The sequence below is a fragment of the Anguilla rostrata genome, chromosome 4 (genome assembly GCF_018555375.3).
Source record: "Anguilla rostrata isolate EN2019 chromosome 4, ASM1855537v3, whole genome shotgun sequence".
In the NCBI taxonomy this organism is placed as follows: Eukaryota; Metazoa; Chordata; class Actinopteri; order Anguilliformes; family Anguillidae; genus Anguilla; species Anguilla rostrata.
In genome coordinates, this window is record NC_057936.1 from 42226571 (window position 1) to 42246539 (window position 19969).

General features: G+C 42.7%; 1 protein-coding gene across 2 annotated transcripts in view; it reads right to left on the reverse strand.

Moving 5' to 3' along the window:
- Positions 1-19969, reverse strand: part of slc51a (solute carrier family 51 member A) — a 43675-nt gene that overhangs the window by 2428 nt on the left and 21278 nt on the right. Inside the window, exons 2-6 of one of the 2 annotated variants that reach the window (XM_064332698.1) lie at positions 16712-16863; positions 10615-10688; positions 9937-10095; positions 7982-8093; positions 120-266 (exon numbers count right to left, since the gene is read on the reverse strand). In XM_064332698.1, coding sequence (XP_064188768.1) covers positions 120-266; positions 7982-8093; positions 9937-10095; positions 10615-10688; positions 16712-16863 — 644 coding nt within the window. Of the gene's footprint in view, positions 1-119; positions 267-7981; positions 8094-9936; positions 10096-10614; positions 10689-13550; positions 16414-16711; positions 16864-19969 lie in introns of those variants that run through there. The other variant, XM_064332699.1, reaches the window with a different exon arrangement.

The window sequence follows — 19969 nt, forward strand, 5'->3', positions numbered from 1 at the left end:
AAAAAAAAAAACTTACAAGTAAAAAGGAAAAGCTACACGAGTACCATAAATGCAACCGTTGGTGGAATCACCCATCTGCCTGTGCAGTGATTAGAAGAGAAGTATACTGACGGACTCACCTGGTACATGGCGTATTTGGGGATGATTCTCAGGCTTCGGAGAGTGAGGCGCAGGTGCATAAACATGATGGCCACAGGCCAGAGAGCGATGATGGTCAGGATCCCTATAAAAGGGTTAATCCAAATAGCCGCTCCAGTAATTGCCATCTGCAAAAACAACACCGTCACCTGTCTCTTCCTGGCTTCGACAGCACTGAATAGGAAGTAAAGCAGTGTTGCTGCCTCATAACAAGCAGATATTCCCTTTTGCTCACTGGGTATTCAACTCTGTATTCCTAACATTGAAACCTCTCTCTGCCATCATTGCTGAATGTCAATGAATGGGTGTGGGTGAGGTGAGAACATTCATTGCTAGCATAGCAATTCACAGGACAATGCATCCTCCTGTTATCTACAGAAAACTTGAGAAATGAGATGCAGGAGACTGCAGGGTTGATATAACTGGGTTATGACTGTGGAGTAAAGTAGCATCATTTGCTTTAATGCCTGGTTCAATTCCAGTTTGGCAGCAATACATGAACATGTCACAGCCTGTATTAAAGAACCACTTCAGCCAGGGGCGCCGCCAGGCATTTTGGGCCCCAAGATAAGATCCCACATGGGGCACCACCACCCCAGAAAATCCTTTGTTATAATATTTTTAAGGGCCCCAATCAGTCAGGGCCCTTATAATTGTCTTAACGTTCCCCCTACAGCACCCCTGACATCAGCCAAAGCTCCGACTTATTTTTGTGCTTTTTCTTTCAAAAGACCATAGAGTCCATAGAGAGTATATAGTGTAAATATTCATTAATGGGTGAGAATATGGGTCTGCATGGGTCTGCAACGGATCTACCTTGTAACAACTCATAAAGTATTAACAGCTCATAATGTAATAACTGCTATAAAACGTAATCAAACTCATAATGGAATAATCAGCCTATAATGTAATAAAAATGTTGAGTGCATAACGTAATAACTTTTTCTGTATAATAACTTATTATACTACATGCAATTGCATGCCATGAAATAAACAAGTGGGTTATGGTCAGTCTGAAAAAGGAATAAATATGCACTTTATTTTGAGCAAGTACTGATTACCCGCTCTAATTTGCAGCAATGGACCAACGTGATCCACGAGCATTCTTTCACCATCATACCTCAAACCATGCCAAAAGAAGTGTTTGAAAACAGGTCATATGTTTTTATTCGCACCTAAATGACCAGCTAGGCTAATTACCATGAGCTAGACTATGTATCTCATGGCAGTGCACAGATGGAACCACAATCTGATAAACAACTGTGGTTAGGGTGCCATCTGCAGGCGGAGAGGGAGTGGTTTAGCTGGCCTACAACCACAGCTGCTTGCAATTGCGATTAATTGGTAATTGTTTATATACTCTGCCTGCAGTGCGACCAGTGCGCTGGAATGAGAGACACATGCGGGAGCGACGTGCCATTTAATCCCCTTCCTTATTGTGCGTTTTGTTTTGTTTGTGATTCTGTGTTTTTGTATCGAGCACACAATAATGCCTGTGTGCGTCTAAGAATGACAGATTGTGTGGTTTGTAGGGAGAAGGACTGCAGAACTGTTACCGTGGTGTCCCGTAAGGGGGGAGGAAGAGGAGGCAAGAACAAGCTGGAAAAACAAGCAGGAGTGCGGGTGATGGAATCGCTGCAGGGGCAAGCCCTGAAACATCTAGGGGCAGGCGGAGGATCGGGTTCTCCTGCGAAGCATGCTGACCACCCCAATTGGCAGATATGCCGGACTACAGACGCCACCAATGGCAGAGGCTGAAGACATAGAGGCGTACCTGGCCACGTTCTAGGGTATAGCAGCTGCCAGTGGGTGGGCTACAGAGGAGTTGGGCTGTGCATTTGCATCCCCTTCTCGCCGGGGAAGCTCAACAAGCTGCACACAGCCTGCCGGCGTCCTTGAGAACCAAGTATGAGGACTTGAAGCGGGTGATTTTAGACCGAGTGGGTCGAACAGAGGAAGATCACCGTCGCCGCTTCAGGGCTCTTCGTTACAAGGACGCCAGCCGCCCCTGCTCTGGCTCAGCAGCTTTGAGACGCCGCTAACTGGTGGCTCCAGTCAGCAGTGCACTCGGCGGTGGAGGTTGTTAAGTAGGTGACGTTTGTGCTAAGCCTGCCAACAGCCACTGCCGACTGGGTGTGCTGCCATAGACCAACCTCGCTGGATGTTGCTGTTGCCCTGGCGGAGGATCACCTCGGCGCCCTACAACATCGCCCTCCAGCACCTGGCCCCGCCCTGAGGGAACCCCCGTTCTCCAGCACTAAGGAGAGGTTCTAGCATCCGGTTCCAGTGGGACCCTCGTCGGCAGCGGGAAAAATGGCTCTTCTCTCCACAATACCCTATCTCCCCACAACCCCTTCCCTGTTCCCCCACAGCTCCCGGTCTCAGTGGTCGCAGCGCCGGGCACCCAGAGACCTCCACAGACACCTGGGCAGAAGTGCTGGCGTTGTGGGAATCCCAACCACTTCCGCAGGGACTGTGCCCTGATGGAAGTGGGGGAAGTGGTACGGGTTGCGGGCTTGCCAGCCCCCTCCCCTGGTCAGGAGGGGATGTACCGGATACCGGTAAGGATCCAAGGGGGTACACGGCAGGCTTTTCTGGATTAAGGGTGTAAACAAACCATGATTCACCAAAGCTTGGTTCGGCCCGATGCATTGGTCAAAGCATCGTGGGTGTCAATAAGGTGTGTACGTGGGGATATTCACGATTACCCAGTGGTGCCAGTGGAAATTTGACACGGGGGCAAAAAGCATAGAGTAAAGGCTGCAGTTGGATTCCGCCAGTCAAATCCCCTTTTATTGGGTACTGATTGACCCAGGGTTTACTAATGTAATGAAAGGTTACATGGGGAAGCGATCATGACTGATAGGAATCTGTGAGCTCTGTGATGTGCTCAGTGGTCGTCCGACGCTGCTGAGGGAGAGGCGGGGTCGGGAGAAGCTCTCATGAGAGCTTCCCCGACTTCCGGCATACATCCCCAGGAGGACTTTCCGCTTGAGCAGTTTCGGGATGATACTTTACGTTTTGCCTTTGACCAGAGGATAGCTATCGATGGTCACCCGGTGCACCCTGGCACCACTCTAGTTCACCCTTATTTTTCTATTATTAAAGATATGCCGAGTGAGTCGTAACCATAGACCGTATAAAAATATGCACGAAGTGCTTCATGATGTCACCCACTGATTTGCTATGGTTAGTGCTCACTGGCGCATGAAGCCCAAACTAGGGCGCAGCCACATTGCCCGCTGAAACCAACGCAAGCGCAGTGGAGCGAAAGAGTCCACGACTACAAGAAAATCCACCCCGACTACCTTACATGGTAATTAGACACGCCCACGCCTGGACAACAAGCGTGGCCTTGCAACCACAGAACCGTACTGTTATAACATTTCAAAAAAGTTAATTGTGCAAGATACGTTTAGTGTTAAGATATTTCCATAGATAAAATAGATCACTAGCTAACTAGCTAGCTAGTTATATAGACAGATAGATAAAATAACTCTAGATAGCTAGACAGATATATCACGAGATAGCTAGCTAGCAAGTTAGCTTGATAGACAGATAGACAGATAGATCGATATCTAGACAGTAAGCTTGCTCCCCCTAGCTAAGTAAATCCCACTAGCTTGACTTCTTAAAGAAGCTTCAAAACTGCTTACAAATATGATTTCACCAGCAACATATACAAATGATAAAAGACGAGACTTTATGAGAATCAACTGAAACCCCGAGATGGTCAGAAATCGCGTTTTGACATAGAACCTTTTCTGAAAACGTCTCAAATGTATTAACCGATAGAACTGGAGAGAAGAATCCTTAGAATAGCGGTTATTACAGTTGAATGCAGCACGCAACATTTTTGGACCTTGGAATGGTGAGATCGTATGTAGCTAGCTAATCGGAATAAAATGACATAGCATCACACCTGTTGCTGAAGCACTCTGCCTGGCTGCAAGGATGGGGAAATCCTTATATGGTCATACGGTAATAGGACAAACCACATTGCACGCACTGAAATTAACCCAGATTTGGGAATTTTGGCGGAATTATTTTTTAAAAATCAGACCCAGTGGAGACATTACAAGGGATTGGATTAACTAGTTATCATTTCTTGTGTAAAAAATTTATATTTCTTCAGAGAAAACTGGCCTCTTTTCAGGCTCTCCCCATTGACTTAACATTGGGTGGGCGGGGTTTCAAGTTCTTTTTGCAACCAGGCGTTGCAGTTCACGCAGTAGCCACTGGGGTAAAAGGTTTCACTCATAGAGGCGAGTTATTGCCCCTTGGTCGTGACACTCAAACTGGAGAGGAAAACACCCAGTTATTGGTACAGAAGATCCATCTGGAAATGCTTTTCCAGGTGGCTCACCATAATCTGATGGCTGGTCACCTGGGTGTTCATAAAACACTGAGTAGGCTAATGGCATGATTTGCCGGGCATTGAGGGCGAAGTGCAGAGGAGGTGTGCATCTTGTCCCGAGTGTCAGTTAGTTAATCCTGTGGCCATTCCAAAGGCACCCTTGTGTCCATTACTGTTAATGCAGGTCCCGTTTGAAAGGGTAGGGATGGACCTCATCGGGCTATTAGACTGAAGTGCACACAGGCATCGCTTTTTGTTAGTTTTAGTAGACTACGCAACGCGATACCTGGAAGCAGTGCCAATGTGTAGCATGTTGGCTAAGAGTGTTGCACAAGCATTGTTTCAAATAATCTCCCGGGTTGGGATCCCGAAAGAGATTCTAACCGATAAAGGCACTTTGTTCTTGTCACACGTTACGTGAGCTATACAAATTATTGGGAATAAAATCAATCAGAACATCTGGCTACCATCCCCAAACAGACGGTTTGGTAGAAAGATTTAATAAAACCTTGAAAACAATGATTCGCAAGCTCATGCACAAAGGTTTTCATAATTGGAATAAGTGGCTGAACCCTTTATTGTTTGCAGTGCATGAGGTTCCCCAGGCCTCCACGGGATTTTCTCCCTTCAAATTACTTTTTGGCAGGCGGCCACGTGGTGTATTAGATCTCATTAAAAAAGCTGGGAGGAAGGTCCAAGCACCAGTAAAAATGAAATTCAGTATGTTCTGGACCTAAGAGCAAAGCTCCTCACACTAAGGCAATTGTCACAGGAGCATTTGCTGCAGGCGCAAGAACAACAACGGTGCGCATAAATAAAGGCGTTCAGCTGAGACAATTTGTACTGGGAGATAAAGTGCTTGTATTACTCCCTTCTTCTACCTCCAAATTACTTGCCAGGGGGCAAGGGCCCTTTGTGGTCACACAGCAAGTGGGGGATGTTGATTATGAAGTTGTACGGTCTGACAGGGGTGGGGCAACACAGATATACCACCTCAACTTCCTAAAAGCGTGAAGTGAGAGATATGAGATATGAGTTGGGTCCAGAGGTGACAAAACCGGCCAATTTTACCCCAACCCTTTGTGATGACCATCTCTCACTGTACCAGAGAGCAGATGTGGCCCAGTTGCTTTACAGATGTGTTCTCCCCACTGCCAGGGCGCACAAACCTCATCCACCACCACATTGAAACATTTCCAGGAGAATTATTCCAGCATTCTCTGAGCTGACCAGTCCCCTGACCGATCTGACCCGAAAGGGTGCCTCAGATCCGGTCCAGTTGATGAAGGGGTGTCAGCAGGCATTTGAGATGGTTAAACAGGCTCTTCATGGTGAACCGTTCCTTTATACACCTAACTTTGCTCTCCCATTTTGTCTGCAGACAGACACATCGAACAGTGGGCCGGGGGCCATTTTGTCCCAGGAGGTGGAGGGGGTCGATCGCCCGGTGCTGTACATTAGCCGGAAGCTGTCACAGCAGGGAGGCAAAGTACAGCACAGTGGAGAAGTGGAGAGTGTCCGGCTATCAAGTGGGCGCTCGGCGCTTTCTGCTATTATCACCTGGGATTCCATTTCACTCTCTGTTTGGACCACATGCCCCTTCAGTGGTTCCACCGCATGAAAGATGCCAACGCGCAGATCACTTGTTGGTATCTGGCATTACGGCTGTATTGGTTCAAGATGATCCATGGGCCGGGGGCTCAGATGGTGGTTACTGACTTCCTCTCCCACTTGGAGAAGGGGGGGTGTTAGCTGGCGGCCAGATGGCTCCTCGGCCTAAGTCGAGCGGTGGGGGTATGTGGAGGGGTGGTGTGATTAGGGCACCATCTGCAGACGGAGATGGAGCGGTTTAGCTGGCCTACAACCACAGCTGTTTGTGATTGCGATTAATTGGTAATAATTTATATGCTCTGCCTGCAGTGAGACTGGGGCGCTGGAATGAGATGCACGTGGGAGCAACGTGGCGTTTAATCCCCTTCCTTATAGTGTTTTTTTTTTGTTTGTGTATCCATGTTTTTGTATCGAGCGCACAATAAAACCAGTGTTTGCTCGCAGTGTAAGAACGACAGATTTTGTGGTTTGTGGGGAGAAGGACTGTAGAACTGTTAGAACAATGTTCCAGTCATCCTGAACTCAAGTGTCAATGGGTCTCCATTAGCTCATTTGTGTTTCGTACGATTCAATGTACCCTTCTTGGCACTGAAGCAATTTCCTCCTCGGGAACTGTGCTTTCTAAGAGAGAATAAATATGAGTCTTTCTTCTGCTGAGCAATCAGCTGCCCCCCGAGACAGCCTCTCAAACCCTTGACACATTGCCTTACTGTCCTCCCCCGCAAGCATGGTTTTAACCCATTACATTACATATATTTGGCAGATGCTTTTAAGATGACCGAATCACTGACCTCATAAACGTAATCTGAATTCCCGTCTGCAGCAATAAGGGGAGACTATATGTCAGGATCAAGCTTTAAGATGAGCGAATCACCAAAGCGGAATCTGAGTAAGGGAGACTGTACGCGATCACAAGCCTTTGCAGCATCTGGGAAAGTCACAAGTCATTTAAACATGACACGAGTAACAGGGCTATCTAAAAGTCTGCCCCCAGCTAAGTTATTTCCCAAAATGAAGGTCACTCCTTCCACAGGAAAACTGGGTTGTATGTCCACAATATCACACCTGTCATGAGGTCAGACTTCAACAAAATAGTGTACAGTGGCACGTCAGTACAGCCCATTTCAAAGCCCTGCACAAGGACACTGGTCTTTGAAAACCAGGCTCATCAGTCAATGACACAAAACCACCCATAAGGAATAGCACGTAATCCTGGAGAGCAGGATAAGGGATGACGTTTCAGTCCAGGCTCCAAACATTGGACGCAAAGTTATTCAACCTCATGACTGTCCAGGAGCAGGACTGGCCATCTGCACTTTACAATACACTCAAAAGTTAAAATGTTATGTGCTCAAAATTTTCATCACAATATAGGCAAATTATTACATTATGAGTTTTTATAAAATTACTTTATTACATAATGAGCAGTTATTAGGTTATGGGTTGCCCCATACCAAAATCCAAATACCTGAGTCCTGCCTTGTTTGGGTCTGCCTAGATCCAGGTTAATGCCTTGGGACTGGGTATGCATTAATACCTGAGGGACCCAAACTTCCTGGATACTGCTATTCTTCAAAGCCTTGTCCCAGGGGTTCAGCTACTGCTGTTGACTGAGCTCTTTTGAACTTTTTTGAATACCCCCATTACCAAATCTATTTTCATAAAAGAACTGTGAAAACAATAATGCAAACTCCCTGTGTATTCAGTTCAGTAAACCATCATTTGAGATCAATACAGATTGAGATCAATAATTGTGCACATAGTCATGCATATTATTTTGAAATAAGCTCTTTCTCAGCGCAGTCAAGAATCAAATTGCTCCCCCCACCCATGTAAAAACAGAAGCCCCATTATTGGCAGTCAGGCAGTACTAACATCAGCTACATCAAAGTTTCCATTGGTCCACAGAATAATGGACAGGATGCTGAGAACCGTCTTAAGCAGAGCAAACTGGAAGGAGCCCAGCTTCAACAGGAAGAGGGTCCGTCTGAGAGGAAAGAGAAAAAGAAAAACTTTATCATTACCACCAACCACATTGAGGCAGGCCAGTTCATACAAATGAATTCACAATATCATGAACAAATGCATTGATATATTATTGAACAGTTAATCTATTCATGTATTTATTAATGATTAATTGATTCATTAATTATAGGCATGTATGTTTACTTTTTCTTTACTGAAGTGTATAGGATTTGGGATGTCCAGCCCCTTTTAATTTACACACATATTCAAATGTATTAATTAGACAAACCAATCTATCCACAGTAAAAAAAAAGATCAATTGAAAACGTGACAGCTCCACAGACATTAATATTCAATGGCATACTGTATATGTAAATACAATAAAACAGTTAGACAATAGTTTAATGGCACAATTGTTAGATTTCCTTTATATATGAAGCATGGAAATAGTACATTAAGTTTTGTTTTAAATGCTCCCCACTCCCTTTCTCCACAGATGTAGATGCCCAATCGCATATCTCAGCATGAATTGTTGAACAGGTGAATTGAACAGGTGGACTTGCAAGCACTCGATCTGCCAGCGGAGGTCGCTAGAGATCAATGAGATGCGGTTCCTAACTGAGCCCTCCCTAACCCTGAGCGATGCTATTTTAATTTATGTGTCAGTAGCACATTGTGCGTTGGGGTTGCTATTCACAGTGGGTACTTGCACAGTTGGCATTTAGATCGAGCCCCATGGGGCCCATTAATACACAAGGCACTAAGGCTGGTGCCTTAACTGGATGAGCCACCCAGTAGCCGCAAATTATGCTTCATTAAAATACACCATTTCTCCTCTACTTCAGGATGCATAGAGTCTTATGTCTTATATCCATATCTAATCTTCTGATCTTCTGACAATGCAGTTGTAAAAGTGTAGCAGTACGTTACCAATGTTGAGCAATAACTCCAGTGTGGACCAATGTCATGCATATGAACAGAGGTCAGTGAAACAAGGTTAAGTTTCTTGAAGTTTTGGGCTCCAGAGGTTTTCGAGTTCCATGGTAAAACTAAATTGTAGGGAGACCCTTCTGAAACAGAACTGTGGAATGGTTTACGTAATGCCAACACATACACTGGGTTGAATGACCCAAAGGTCCATTTAATCAGACAAACAACTCTCAGCTCAGTTTGACCAGGCAGTTAAATTTCTACTAGCAGCTTCACCTATCCAGTCACTCCCTCCCCCATCTCTGGCAGTAAAGACACCTACAGTTAGTGAGTATTCAATCAGAAGGGATTTTGTGGTCATCGCTCTCTTTTGGTCCATGCTTTTGGTCTATCAGATGCCCGTGGTGCACATGAAGTGTCCTCCAAACCATATTGGTTCAAGCTTAGCTGATGAACTGGTGTGAAAAAAAGCAGCTTGGGACATAATTTAGAGGACATGATAACACTGGGCATTCCAAATTGGGGATAAAATGGGGGGGTGGGGGGGGGGGGAGTAATATGATTTTAAGGTTTGGCTAGCATTCACACACAGTCAATATGACTAATCTATGCTGTTTGTCCTCTGGTTCAGTGACCTCCTTTATCAGCCCTTTGAAGGTTGGAGAGGAGCAGAGCAGTGTTATCAGCATAGACCTCTGTCCTCCATGTGCATACAGTACTACCACATACCTGTCAACCCATATGGTTTTCTCATACAAAATATGTTTTATTTAAATACATAAAAAAACAGCAAAGAAATGAAAAAAAAAAAAACTTTTAGTCTGAATATATGATTTGTTCTGCATGCTGGCATACTCTTCTAGTTGGCTAAAATACTAGCAATATGCATTTGACCTCAGCATAACTGTTGTGACCCCAGTGTGACCCCTGTATACCGTGTGATGGCCACACGTGGTAGGCAGGGACAGCAGCAGCAGCAGGGCCCGGTGCTGATCCGGAGAGTGTTCTTCCCACAGCGCTTCAGAAACTCTTCATCTCCCCCACACTCCTCCACCATCATGATTAGAAACTTATACACCACGATTGCAAAGTACCTGCAGAGAGACAGAGACAAAAAGGAACTTACAACATTGCAAAATACCTAGAGAGAAATGACTGTAAGACACCACTGCACTCTCTCTCTCGGAGAGAGAGAGACTAAAACATTACCACTGCAAAACACTTACAGAAAGAGAGAAATTAAACACTACCACTAAAATACCTAGAGGGAGTGAGAGAGAACTTAAACACCATGCACACAAACGGCCGTTGGTCCATGTTCACAGTGGTATATGGCATTAATCATGCTATTTATTATCACAAGATGGGCCAGTTAAAGTGGGGTAACTAAACCCTGTGGGTGTTTCCTCTATTCAAATTTTCATTGTCTACATGGCAAACAGTGTGCAGACATTCATGTGCAACAGCTGGAAAGGTCAAAAACAGCTGTTTTTTATGGGAAATATGGCAAGAGGTGAAATGTCACCAAGAGCCAGACAGAATTTAAGGGTGTAAGAGCCAGTTACAAGAGTGTCTGGGTGTGAGGATGTGAGAGAGAGAGGAGTGTGACTTACGATCCTGAGGTCATATCAGTGAACATGGTGGCCCTTGGGATCCACATCCCTAGACAGGACATGGTGGCGATGACCTGAGACAGAGAGAACCTTACAGCACAGACATACACATACAGCAGACAGAGAGAATCTTACAGCACAGACACACACATACAGCACAGACAAAGAGAACCTTACAGCACAGACATACACATACAGCAAAGACAAAGAGAACCTTACAGCACAGACATACACATACAGCACAGACAAAGATAACCTTACAGCTCAGACATCATTCACAATAACTCAATGCAGTCAAACTAGCACCAGCAACCTTTGGAGGGCTGTTTCTCATTAAAATTGCATGCTGTACCATACATGACATTTAAAAAAAGAGCTAAAACTCAGCAATTGTAACACTTACTTCTTGCCTTTTTTTCATTCTTAGAAAGATTTTAGTCATGTATGATGTGAGAGAACTAAAATTTTAGTTTTTAGGCAAGGATGCATCAGATGCACACTCAATATTTTGAAGTAATCAAGAACACTTCCAGGATCTTTAACCGTTTTTGCTTCTTTGCATTCTTATTTTGGACCAGAACTTGGGCCGTTAAATATGCCATATATTTAACAGTTCAGAAGAACAGGACTTGTACAAGAACTTCATCAGTTGAAGTCCGCAATTAACGCCATTAAAATCATTTTCACACTCACATTGTACACTCGTTAAGTCATTGGTACACTTATCCAACTGGTGCCAATAGTGTTTACATACACTTTGTTAGTATTTGGTGGCATTGCCTTTCAATTGCTTAACTTGAATCAAACGCTTGAGGTAGCCTTCCACAAGCTTCTCACAATACTTGAAATTTTTGCCCATTCCTCCTGAAAGAACTGGTATAACTCAGTCAGGTTTGTGGGCCTCCTCGCTCAGACATGCTTTTTCATTTCGGTCCACAAATTTTTTAGGGGATTCGGGTCAGGGCTTAGATGGCCACTCCAATCCTTTCACGTTGTTGTCTTTCAGACATTTTGTTAAAACCTTGGAGGTATGCTTAGGATCATTGTCTTACTGGAAGACCAGAGTTGTGACCAAGTTTTAACTTTCCAGCTGATGTCTTGAGGTGTTGCTTCAGTATTTCTAGATAATCCTCCTTCCTCATGATGCCATCTATTTTCTGAAATGCACCAGTCCCATTTCAAACAAAACACCTCCACAACATGACGCTGCCACCCCCATGCTTCACAGTTGAGGGGATTGGTGTTCTTCAGATTAAAAGCCTCACCCTTTTTCCTCCATACATAGCACTGATCATTATGGCCAAACAGTTCAATTTTTGTTTCATCTGACCAAAGAAATCTCTTCCAAAATGCTAGGTCTTCGTCCTGGTGATCACCTGCAAACTTCATTTTGGCCTTTTTATGCTGGTTGTGAAGTGGGGGCTTCTTCTTTGCACAACAGCCTTTCAGGCCATGGTGATGTATGATTCTCTTAATGGTGGATGTAGATACTTTGGTACCTGATGCCTCCAACTCCTTCACCAGTTCCTTTGTTGTTGTCTTGGGGTTCAGTTGAACCTTTCGGACCAAAGTTCATTCAGCCCTGGCAGTTAATTTGTGCATCCTTCCTGAACGATGCAGTGTCTGTGTGGTCGCAAGATTTTTATATTTGCATACAATTGTTTGTACAAATGCTTGTGGTACCTTCACTTATTTGGAAATAGTTCCTAAGGAGGAACCAGACTTCTGGAGGTCCACAATTTTTTTCTGAGGTCTTGGCTGAGTTTCTTGGATTTTCCCATGGTATCAAGGGCAAAAAGGCAGTGTCTCTAAAGGTAGGCCCTTAAATACAGCTACAGGTGCCAATTAACTCCCAATTAACCCCTAATTATGACAATTGGCCAATCAGAAGCTTCTAAAATGTAATTACATCAATTTCTGGAATCTTCCAGACTGTTTAAAGAGACAGTCAACTTGGTGTATGTAAACTTTTGACCCATCCCATTATGCACAGATTACACTACATATCTAGGTATTAATGTTTCCCCCAGGCTGTCAGAGCTGTTTGGACTCAATTTCACCCCAGTACTCAAAAAAATAAATGATGACCTCCACCGTTGGATGAACCTACCACTATCTATTTTGGGCAGAATAGCTACTGTTAAAATGACAATACGTCCTAAAATAAATTACGTATTTTCAATGATTCCAACTCAACCCACCCTCACCTGGTTCAAGTCTCTAGATTCAATCATCTCCAAATTCTACTGGAAAAACAAGACACCAAGAATTAAACTGGCCACTCTGCAAAAACCCAAAACACAAGGAGGATTGGAAGCTCCACATTTTTACCATTATTCTCTGGCAAATCAGCTTCAGTATATATACAAATGGATCCACCCCAATCAATTTGATAACATATGGTTAGATATAGAACAAACAGTATGTAAAGACATCCAGATCTCAGATATACCATTTCTTAGTCAAACTATCAAACACCATTCTTGTTTCAAAACGGTAACAATAGCTCTGACAGCCTGGTGGAATTTCCACAAAATCACGAACATCACCTTTTCACTTTCAAATTTTACTCCCATATGGAACAATCCTGATTTTCTAAGTAACAAGAAACCACTCAATTTCCGCACATGGACTGAAAAAGGCATCACACATCTTAAACATATCTTCTATAATAATTCCCTGGCTTCATTCTCCCAATTGGTCCAAAATTACGGCATCGGAAACAAACAACTTTTGTAATATTTGCAACTAAAATCATCCATTCAATCCAAATTTAACATTATGGCCACCAATCTAGATCTTCCTCCCTCGGCTTCAGATTTAACTAACATCCCTTCCCCGAAGAAACTCCTTTCCAAAATATATAAAATAATATCACAGTCTGATAAAACACTAGCCATTCCGTCAAGGAAATGGGAAATAGACCTTTCTTTTACCTCTGATCCCGGCTTCTGGAACCAAATTTGCAAAAACATCTACTTCATGACCAAAAATGCCAACCTACAACTTATACAGTTCAAGATACTCCACAGATTTCACTTCACTGGGCAAAAAATGTTTAAAATGGGATACGCATCAGAAATTTGTTCACACTGCACGCAAAACAACCCGGATAGCTATGCACTGCACCACCTGGCACTGCACACCCATTAAACACTTCTGGAAAGAAATCACTGAGTCACTATCCTGCTTCCTGGGCTGCCACATCACAGTATCCACCCTCACTCTGCTTGTTAGGAGATATTTCAACAATCAATTTGAACAAAACAAACATTAGATTACTCCTCGTGGCCCTAACTATCGCCAAGAAAACTATCCTCATGAACTGGAAATCGAGGAGCACCATAAATATGGCACACTGGAAAAACTTACTCATAGATTACATCTCCATGGAAAAGTTATCCACTTCCATCAATAACACCGCAATAGAACCCCACCTAATCTGGTCATCCCTCATGGATTTCTTGCAAACCTGATTCCTCTAACTTGTTGTTTTTCTTGCCTGTCTACCACCCATAGTTTGAAAACACTCACTATACTTACTTACTCATTCACCCACTCATTCCTTTTTTTTCTATCCTTCTTTCCCCCACACTCAATCCATAGACACACATAAACACACACACATACCCACACACACAGACACAGTCATCCTTCACAACCCCGATACTAACCACATTCATACCAAACTGCTTAAAATAGTTTTGTTTATTATTGTTTTTATTTATTTATTTATTTTAATTTAATTTTTTTCTTGACTTTTATTATTATTATTTTATTTTATTTTTTCTCTCCTTCTCGATTCTTCACTCTTACTACATACCACTAGTTTGAACCCATATTTTATTCCTCAGTTTGCTTTTGCCCCTTTTGTCTTTGTTGTTTTTCTTTGTCTTACTTTGTACAATCCCTTTCATTTGTTTAGGTGTCCCTGTACCCTGTACTCGTCTCCACTTGTTTGGTAGCACAATAAATAAAAAAATTTAAAAAACATAATCAAGGGAAAAAAAACAAAAAAAAAAAAAACTTTTGACCCACTGGAATTCTGATATAGCGAATTAAAGCTGAAATAAATCTGTCTCCAATCCAAGGCTGTCTCCAATCCATTGTTTTAAAATGACCTTTAATGTGAAGCATATGCTCTAATTGACTTGCCAAAAGAAATGTATGGTAACATGAAACGTGCGGAGTTGTGAAAAACTGAGTTTAAATATCTTTAGCCTAGGTGTATGTGAACTTTTGGCCTCAACTGTATCTTATCTTTCTGTTTTTCTCTCTGTCATTCTTAGTTATACAATGGCTTGGCTGAATACTCAATTCTGATTGGTCCAAGGGTGGGCATTATTTCTCAGCAAAGGGACATCTTGGCCTTTTATCAGTTTTAAAATCAATGTGCTAAAATCCAGCATTCTAAAGCAGTTAAAACAGCAACCTAATTCTTTCAATTTTGAATGGTTGTTACATCCCCTCCCCTTTTCAATGTCTAATTTCACAATTGATAGCAAGTTACTGTCGCTAGCTTTATTTAGGGTTGCCAACCATCCCGCAAAATACGGAATTGTCCCTTATTTGGACAGTAGACTAGGCTCCGTATTTAACTCGTGGCTACGGGACGCATTTTCGTCCGTATCTTTGTGAACAACTGCGTTTGTAGTAACCGCTGTTTTGAATACAATTCAATGGTTAGTTAGCAAATTAGCCGGGATAGCAAGCATGCCATGAGACCATTCTGACCTAAAACCCAAAATTTTAATATTGGCTAGGTGACAAGTGAAGGCGAACCTATCATAAAGCTAGCTCACATTCAAACCTGGTTTCAGAGGGTCTTAGAAAAACACTATGTCTACACTGCCCGACCGCACTAATTTAAAAAGCAAGACAGTGCTAGGGACATTCATTTGATTGAGTTATGGTTTCATGCAGTTTTCTTAAATAATGTAATAACAAAAATGAGCACAGCTGGTGCTAATTGTATGGTATAAAACGAGAAGGAATCATTGTTTTCATAGAATTAACAACCAGAGTTTTTGAATAACAATGGTCCAAATAGAATTATCATTGTGTTTTACCATTGTCAAGAGTTTTGCTTGACAACGGTAAAATAATATGCCCAAACGGCTGTGGAAGAATATTTCACTTTCAGCTGATTAAGTCGATAAAAATCCATAAATATAAAAGTAACCATATATTGTATGATCATTGTTGGTAACCCGTTATATAAGTGGAATAAACCCCTCCGGACTGTCCCGTTATTGAAAAATAATGTAGGCCTACTCCGTGGATGGTTAAGAAACCTCGGCTTCGCCTCGGCCACATCACCACCCCCGTCGTACATTATTTTCCAATAACGGGACAGCCCGTCGTGGTTTATTCCTTACATAATGCTTTGATAGATTCCATTTGTGACAGTAGAGGGTTTGGATGGGTAGAGAGGTGAAGGGGAGGTGGCGTTGAGGTGTTCAGTTGGCATGCCTCATCTGCACCCCACGCATTTATTTTGTGTGCATTTAGTTATGTGTCTAAAAACAGATCATTTGTGATGTATTTACTGACTAGGAGATATCTCATATACATACAGAAAAATAAAGAAACAACAAAGCCAGCTCATGCAGATGAGAATGGATGAGGCTAGCATGTGTCTGCATGTTTAATACCCATAGTTGGCTCTGGTGGAACCAATTAACTTTTACACTAACTATAACATCTATTTTGCGGGCGGGCAGGGGTCAAGGCTGGGGATCTGGCCCTGGTTTTGTTGCTGCCCCGTTTGTTTCTGTCTGTCTCCCCAACAGGTGGAGAAAAAGACATCACGGTCCCACTGCAGGTCCTGATCCGAAGACGCGCCAGGGAGAAGACGCACTGTGTCGCATAAACTCACAACACTGCATCTTTTTGTTTGTCTCTTGTACACAATGCGTTGTTTTGAACAACAAAGTTCTGTTTCAATTTGAAAATACTGGCACCTTTAGAGAGAAGACTGAGATACTCTTACATCACAGACACAAGAGACAGACAAGACCAAAGACTACTGCTCTCAGTCAAACTGTGACAGCTACACTGTGGCAGAGGATGGTAGAGTAGTGATAAGAGCACACACCGGAGCTGCACCATTCACCCAGTTGATGGTGGTTTTCTTTGGAGTCGAGACTTTTCTGTAGATGTAGATGCACTCCTCAATGTAAACCAGTATGGACAAAGCTGCCATCAGTGTCAGGACAGAGTACAGGATGATCCCAAAGATATCCAGCTCTGTGGATTAACAACACAGCAGCCAGACATTTTAATTACAACAGATTCACAATGACAGGGGGAAAGAAAGAAAAAGTGGAGTGGGGATATTCATTAACAGTAGACCATTAGTAAGTAGTAAGTCATTATATAGCTTCCATAGATTGTGAAGATTATTCTTAAAACTCAGCAAATCTCCTCAAACCAACAGCACTGGGAGGCCAGAAATGTGTCTGCTTCATACATATAATACCAAAAAATGTAAAAAATAATGAAACATTACTGCCTAGGATGAGTTCAACGGTAAATTAATTTCTTTAGAAATGAATGTATAAATATATCAATAAGGTAATATCTCAAGCAGAAAATTAATTTTTTAGAACAAAGCAACATTTATCATTTATATTAAAATAGCCTTGAATTCAAGATATAACACCCAGAATACACATTGACAGATCAGGTACTACAGCTGTCATGGCCCCAATGTGCTATGCACTGGCAGTTCATTAAAGTTACTTTCCTTTTACATTTATGGGTAAATGCCACTAGTGGCCGTTTATTGCCAGTTCAAAATATCCGGTTTTGAAGCTACCATTTGTTAGTGTTGTAAGCAAAGGACCAGGGATTGCCATTCACGGTGAAGCTCATAAACTCCAGTGGCTACTCGAGGCATTACAGTTTAGTAAGACTCTGGTGCCAAAAAGCAAACTTCCCCATTGAAGTCAATTTAAATTCAAAATTATGAATTTACGCTGGCCAAATTAAATTATTTTGGACAGAACTTTTTATCTCTCAAATTTCTTCACAATGAACTAATTATGCTCCAAGCACCGATTTTTGTTCAGAGTCCCACAGAAGAATAAGATTTATTAAACTATGTGGACAAAATTGGAATTTACATCACAGACAGTGCTCATAACTGGTTACACAGACATACAGTGAGCACCATAATTCACTGGACAGTGACACATTTTTTGTTATTTTGGTTCTGTACTCTAGCACTTTTAGTTTGAAAGGATACAATGACAATGTATGTAGGTTGAAGTGCAGACTGTCAGCTTTATTTTTAGGGTATTTTCATACATATCAGATGAACCATTTAGAAATTATAGAACCTTTTGTACATAGTCCCCCCCATTTTCGGGCATCAAAAAATATTGGACAGTTTAACATAATGTAGAATAAAGTAATCATTTTAAATATTTGGTCACATATCCTTTGCATGCAATGACTGCTTGAAGTCTGCGGCGCATGGACATCACCAGACGCTGGGTATCTTCCCTGGTGATGCTCTGCCAGGCCTGTACTGCAGCCATCTTCAGTTCCTGCTTATTTTGGGACTTTTTGCCTTCAGTATCCTCTTCAGCATGTAAAATGCATGTTCAATTGGATTCAGATCCGGTGATTGACTCAGCCAATCAAGGATTTTCCACTTTTTGGCCGTCAAAAACCCCTTCATTGCTCTAGCAGTATGTTTCGGGTCATTGTCTTGTGACATGATGAAGTGCCATCCAATGAGTTTGAGCAGCTCCCATAGGAATCCAAGAAACCAGTAAACGGAAACTGTCTCAAGTTCTTGTATATTTCGATGGTTGTAATGCTCCACTCATGTATTCCCTCATTACGGGGCTTACAGAAAGCCATGTCCATAAGTCTATTGTTCATTTATCGTTATGAACTTCATTGTAGCAATGTTAAGAAGGTGAGTGTTTATGAAGGATGTCTGGTAAAATGCGCAAATGAGAATGTAATCCACGTTAGCTTAAAAGAGCATGTGTCTTTGGCGAAACTCATTTACATCTAGCAATAACATTTATAAATTTAACATTTAGCAGTGACATCCAAGTGCACAGAGGTGTGTGGTGAGGGAGCAAGAGCATGCTCAAAGATATGTCTTGTGGATGTTTACCCAGAAGGGTGTCAGAAGCTCGCAAAAAGAATGTACATTATCCTCGACGAACAGAGCAACAAATCTCTTGCGAGGTCCGAATTCTTTGATATCTTCAATGATCAAAGCCCTCCGTCTCCCTACACACTCAAGACTTGTGTGGGTACCACAGAGACAGCTGGAATGACAGATTATGGCTACATGGTTGAGTCAATAGACAAGAATGTCAATCTCCCCCTCCCAACCTTGATTGAGTGTAATGATATCCCTGACAATAGGTCAGAAATACCCACGCAAAGTGCAGCTCGCCACCACAGGGATCTGAAGGCTATAGCAGGTGAGATACCCCCTTTTAGACCACAATGCAAACATTTTGTTGTTGCTTGGCAGAGACATCTTAAGAGTACATAAAGTGTGGAAGCAGATAAACGGCTCCCACAATGCTCCACTGTCCCAAAGGTTAAATCTAGGCTGGGTAGTAATCAGAGATGTATTGGCACAACCCATAAACCCTCTTCTGTGCATCCTTGAGAATGGCTGACAAAGCTACCTTACTCCATGTAACACTCATGTATGAAATAAAGTTAACTTTGGGCAGCCAGCCCTCTGCCTGCTCCCCTTAGTACAGTCACATATGATTAATTCAGCCAAGACCCCTGCTGGTGACTCCATACAGAAGCCAGTCTTTCTATGTGCTGAGAATGATAATAAATTTGCCCTATCCATCGACGATCAAAGGTTCATGCAGATTATGGATAGAGAAGTCTCTCTAGACCACACAAATAGTTGGGTTGCCCCTCTACCGTTCTGCTCACCAAGAAGGCAACTGCCTAATAATAGAGAGCATGCCTACAAGCACCCTAGCTCACTCTGCCACAACCTGAGAGGAAAGAACATTTTTTGGAATTCATTCAAAAAAATCATGCGCGGAGGTGGCACTGGAACTTCATGATGGCAAAGAGTGCTGGTACCTCCCATCTTTCAGAATTTATCACCCCAAAAAGCCCAATCAAATTTGCATAGTTTTTGATTCAAGTGGCCAGTATGAAGGGGTCTCACTGAATGAGGTTCTTCTCACAGGGCCGGACCTAAATAACAGCTTACTCGGGGTTCTGATGAGATTCAGAAAGAAGCAGGTTGAAGTTACAGCAGACATTCAGCACGTTCCATTGTTTTGTAGTCAAAACACAAAAAGGAACACAGAGACTAACTGCGTTTCCTGTGGTTCCGCAATAATGA